Below are 5,593 nucleotides of genomic sequence, written 5' to 3' on the forward strand. Positions count from 1 at the left end.
GTGTGTGTGTGTGTGTGTGTGTGTGTGTGTGTGTGTGTGTGTGTAAGAAAGCTGAGCGTGACAGCTGCCTGATCCACTACACTTTTAATATTGCAAAGTCTTGACTGAAAGTCTGAGTTAGCCTGCTCTGATCAGGAGCAACTATCCTGCATCCCTGCTTTGAATAAAGTCAAATTCTGCTGCCAGGTTTGACTCTCCATCACACTGTAAACATCATGCATTCCCAGTATTCTCTATCTATATTGTCACACCTTCCTGATTAATAAGCCCTGTCTGTAGCTTATCAGTAGGTGCAGTATATAAACCGATGTAGGAAAAAGAGATGTTTTCCCAAAGAGGGTTGGCCTCAGCACTCGGCTCTACATTATCCTGCACAATCTTGCTCAGTTATTTGCTTTCCAGCATTGACCGCTGCAGCAGTCTGCTTCATTAACAGTAATTACGCTGGCTCTGAATTGACTGCCTTCATTACATTAACTGCTGCTGTATTGGATGTTTAGGTCTGCAGTCACAGCAGTGCTCGTATGTTTCAATGTGTGTGTGTGTCAGCCAACACAGAGCAAGATAGATGAAAGAACTTAAAACATCTTATCTACTGAGTGCAGAAGCAGTCATTAATCCACTGACCCGTTGGTCGTTAGACACAGCGATATTTTTCGGTCTCCCACTCTTTCTCTTTCTGTGTCGGCTTCATTAACTCTGAATTGTCTTGTCAAGGGGGATTAATAACAATAACCAGGAAGCGCGTCCATATCTGCAGCAGCAGTATGTGTGTCAGCGGATCACACATGCAGACATGTATGCCCTCATAGCTCTGCCGCCTGGCGTCGACAAGGCAGAGTGGCTTGCCAGCAACAGTAAGTAGTAACAGATTTGTGTTTGGACTCATTTCTCTGTAGCTCTTTAACTCCCAACACTTTTCTTCTTTCTGCAAAAACAAAGAAGAAGAGAGAACAGCAACGTGCGCAAGATATAATGTTGCTGTGCTTATTTATTTTCTTTCCAGCTGTGGCGTTTTTCAAGCATATAAACCTGTTCTCCAGTGCCCTATCAGAGTTCTGCACTCCCAGCACATGCCCAACTGCCTGTGGACCAGGCAACGCGTAAGTTACTCAGTATTATACTGCAAATTGTGGCACCGTATGCAGATACAAAAGCTGTTCTTGATGTATAATATAATATTATATTCATATTATATATGGGTAACCTTGCACACTATATCTGTTGCAGTCATTGGGGTAAAGTGCAAGCAAGCAGCATGTGCTGAAGTAAAATGTCCAAGCTCCTAAATTATGTTTATGTGAATTGTTTTAAAAGTTAGTTTTTGACTTTTTCCCAACACTACTGCCAGCAAACAGCCTTTTTGCTAACAGCATTAGGAGAGCTTGCATGAGGTTGACCTAAATGTACTATAATCAGTCTTTAAGCTGAGCTCTGAGCAGCTTCTCAGTCTTTATCAGCCCAGGAGTGCCATCACAATATTTACCCTTTAAAAAAACATCAAGTACGGATTCTGTTGTTTCCATGTTGTGTAAACTTTTAGTACGCTTTCGTCCTCAGGGTTTATGTTTGGACTGATGACCATGGCAGGAAGCTTAAGTGCTCTGCTCCGCTTTACTTTGACTACGCCATGTCATACATTCAGGACCTACTGACTGATGAAGACGTGTTCCCTACAAAAGCAGGTAGAGTGCATTTACATCGTGTGTTACCTAATTGCACGGCACGTTTCAGTTTCAGTTTTAGTTTTAAACTGTCATCTCTTCCTTGTTTCTCCAGGTGCAAAATTTCCGACAGGCTTCGTGTTTATGGTCCAGAAGGTGTTTCTGTTGTTGTTCAGGACAATGGCTCACATTTATTGGTCTCACTACACACAGGCCCAGCAGGTGGGTCTGCACCCGCACCTCAACACACTTTTCATGCACCTGACGCTCTTCTGCCGGCACCATGAGCTGCTGGATCCAGAAGACACTGAGCCACTGCAGGACCTCATCACAGCTTTGGGACGACAAGGGTGAACTTAAAGGGCAGCCGCAGATATTGTACAATCACATCATTGCACGCTTATTTATTTCTTAAAGCTGATTGTCTCTCACCACTCTGGGCCAAATGTAAACGTATTCCCCAGTATAGATTTTTAAAGAAAGCTCTATAAGGAGAGCAATGCAAAGAAACAAAGCTCCTGTTGTTCTGTAGAATTGGACTGAAGTGTATGACTATTGCATGCTTTGTTTTGTTGTTGTTGGGGTTTTTTTGCTTTTTTAACATAATGGTGCACTATTTTACTTTGATAAGGTCAAGATCTTCAAGGTCACTTAACCAAACAAACCCAGTTTGTGCCATTTTTGTATTTTGTGCACCGTGCAAAAGTGCTGCATCTGCATCTTCATGTATTTTAGAGTACTTTGTAATAAATATTTGTGAGCCATTATCTGTACAGTGGAACTGAAAAGCATGCATACTTTATTTTGGAGAAATTAGTGAATACAAAAAAGTGGGAAGAATTGGTTAAAGACAGGGAGGGACTTTGTGTTTGATCCTGAAGTGGGTGCTGGTGCTGTTTTATTTAGCATATTTTCAGGTCTTTGGTTTATAATCAGCGCCACCTGCTGCTAGTAAAGGAATCCAGCACGTATCACATTTTCCCTGCACCATCTGTAAATATTTGTTTACATACTGGATTTATGATTAAACTGACTTATGAGAGTTAAATGGTGGTTTTTCTGTTTTAATGTAAGGGTGTTGACAAAACATCTGGCTGCACTGGTTCTCTCATTTCAGATGTGAACGCCGTTTGAGGCCCACAAAGCTAAGGGATCACATACTGTAAACACTGAATTGTATGAATATTTTTGTTTCTTTTCAGAGTCGTCTTTTTTCTTTTTAGTGCTGCAAAACAAATAGAAAATGTGCCTCTTCAACATACAAACTCTACTGTACATTCTTCTTGGTTAACAGCGTTGTTTCTGGGAAGTGTCAGGCCACTCGAGCCACACTGCATTAAATGAGCCTAACGGGCCCTGTGCCATATGCAGTCTTGATCAAAAGTTTAAGTTTAAAAATAGCGAAAAATCATATTTTGCATATTTGTATCTTAACATGGTTCCAGGTAGAGTTTCAACATGCAACAAGAAGAAATAGGAGTGAGACAAAACATTTTTTTTAAGCATGCAATTTATTGAAAACAAAGCTTAAACTGAATCAAGCTGTTTGATTTCTGATTTGGGGGAGTTTACAGTTTTTTTTTTAAGGTGTGGTCTTAAACTTTTGATCAGCCGTAAAAGTTCTAAACATTAACTCAGCAATGAGTAGCTCCACCGTTATTGTTGATCACTTCAAAAAATTGTTGCGGCATGCTTGATGCAAGCGTTTCCATGAGGTAAGTGGGAACATTTCTCCAAGTGGTGAAGAGAGCCGCAAGAAGGGCATCTACTGTCTGGAACTGTTGCCCATTTTTGTAAACTTCCTTAGCCATCCATCCCCAAAGGTTCACAGGGAACATGCAGGATGGTCCAAAAGAGTGATGTTATTGTCCTGGAAGAAGTCCCTTGTCCTGCGGGCATTGTGTACTGTAGCGTTGTCCTGTTGAAAAACCTAGTTGTTACCACACAGACCATGGCCCTGTCATGAGGGATGCTTTCTGCAACATCTGGACAAACCCAGCGCCCGTTTGATGCCCCTGCACCACCTGAAGCTCCTACTATTACTAATTATCCTTACGTATAATTAGTAATTTAAAAATGATGTGCTTACCCCTGATGGCATATATGTCAGCTATGCTTCCATTAAACAATAAGCTCTCACCTCACTGCCCCCCTCTTCTATTTATTAACACTATTTATTTACATATTTCTATTTTTACCTGATTGTATATTTGTACATTTTATATATTTTTTCTCTAAATACTGTTCATATGTATATAGTGCTGCAGAAACTCTGCACCCCCCACCACGTTTGCACCGAGTAGGAGGTGCTCTGTAGCTCTGTATGTCTGTATAGTGACAATAAAGGTATTCTATTCTATTCTGTAGCTTCCAGGTCATATGAAAATCTGTTTTCATCTCTTTTTCTCGCATCTCATGCCCCAGATACAGACATAATCAGGATATATTATTGCTTGGCTATTTTTATTTAAAACATTTTTCCTTTGCCCAATATAAGCATGTAGTCCTATATTTCTCCACAAAGAGGCAGCAAAAACCCCTACATTTTACCGACAGACTTAAAAATACAAAGAAATTTGAAAAATGATTAACCTAAAAGAAATGTATTTATTCATTTCATAACTTCATTACTGAACAACACTGTTGCAAAAAAATAATTGATCTCTCATTTCAACTGCAAATTCTGTTCAACTTAAAATGAAAACATGCCTCTTTCATTATACAGGGTGGGCCATTTATATGGATACACCGTAATAACATGGGAATGGTTGGTAATATTAAAGTCCTGTTTGTGGAACATTAGTATATGTGAGGGGGAAAACTCCTCAAGATGGGTGGTGACTATGGTGGCCATTTAGAAGTCGGCCATCTTGGATACAACCTTTGTTTTTTCAATAGGAAGAGGGCCATGTGACACATCACACTTATTGGTAATGTCACAAGAAAAACAATGGTGTTCTTGGTTTCAACATAACTTTATTCTTTCATGAGTTATTTACCAACATATTAGTACAGCACATCTTGTGGTCACACCCACCCTTAAAAATAAACGTTTATTCAGCACATAAGCAAGCCTTATATGGAGTGCTGCAGATGCATTAAAATACTTACGACTGACTTACTTGGGACGTAAACTGAGGAGGAGAGACAGGCCCTTTGGCCTACATACTTCAGACACCCTTAGTACTCGTGTTTCAGACCAAATAAAGGGTTTTTGTTTTTAAATCTTTATCTTGTTTGATTGTAGTGATATATATATGACATTTAGACACATAAAAACTTGCAAATGTAGACACAAAAGCCTTGGTGGAAGTTCCTTCCATGATTTTTACTGTGATGAACCTACTGTGTGCCATAGTTTTGTGGTAATCATTCCACAGTGAAAAGAGAGCTCAACAGAAAATGGAAGTTCTGTATTGCAAGTGTGTATGCGATGTGATTTCTGATTGATTTGAGTTGGATTACAGCTCATAACTGTAGCCAGATGGCTGATTTCCACTCAGATTTCAACCTGAGGTGTTCAGCAGACACAAAAGACTGAAACTGAAACCCCTCACAGAGGAGGCAGGATAAGTCTGGATACATGCACACACTCCCCCACACACGCATACACACAAAGGTTTGTTCTTCGGGTAGATAGGAGATGTGTTAATGCACATGTTGGACTGAGGTAAGGCTCACCGTATTGGAAACTGAGCTTACAAGGTAATACTGCAAACTGCTGAGTCACAGACAAGCACAGCCATGGCGCTTTAATTAAGACCTGAAGCCACCTCCACATACAGAGCATTCTTTTAATCAGGTTCAGACTCCGAGCTGCTCATCTGTGTCCTCCTTCACAGTAAAGAAGAGTTGTTCTTTTACAAGGAAACTGAAGGGAACAGTATCTGACAGCCTCTGGCCAACACAGAGACTGATTCTCTCTAGTT

At 40.3% G+C, this 5,593-nt stretch overlaps 1 protein-coding gene across 1 annotated transcript in view; it reads left to right on the forward strand.

Annotated features, from left to right (window-relative positions):
• The window catches only part of LOC102206663 (MOB kinase activator 2), a 4,152-nt gene extending 1,440 nt beyond the window's left edge, over positions 1 to 2,712 (forward strand). The window contains exons 2-5 of the mRNA XM_013910044.1: positions 718 to 857; positions 1,007 to 1,103; positions 1,561 to 1,685; positions 1,780 to 2,712. Coding sequence (XP_013765498.1) covers positions 718 to 857; positions 1,007 to 1,103; positions 1,561 to 1,685; positions 1,780 to 2,018 — 601 coding nt within the window. The 3' untranslated portion in view covers positions 2,019 to 2,712. The remainder of the gene's footprint in view (positions 1 to 717; positions 858 to 1,006; positions 1,104 to 1,560; positions 1,686 to 1,779) is intronic.
• The last annotated feature ends 2,881 nt before the right edge of the window (positions 2,713 to 5,593 follow it).

Source organism: Pundamilia nyererei, unplaced genomic scaffold (genome assembly GCF_000239375.1).
Source record: "Pundamilia nyererei isolate P.nyererei 1_Seehausen unplaced genomic scaffold, PunNye1.0 scaffold00035, whole genome shotgun sequence".
Lineage (NCBI taxonomy): Eukaryota > Metazoa > Chordata > Actinopteri > Cichliformes > Cichlidae > Pundamilia > Pundamilia nyererei.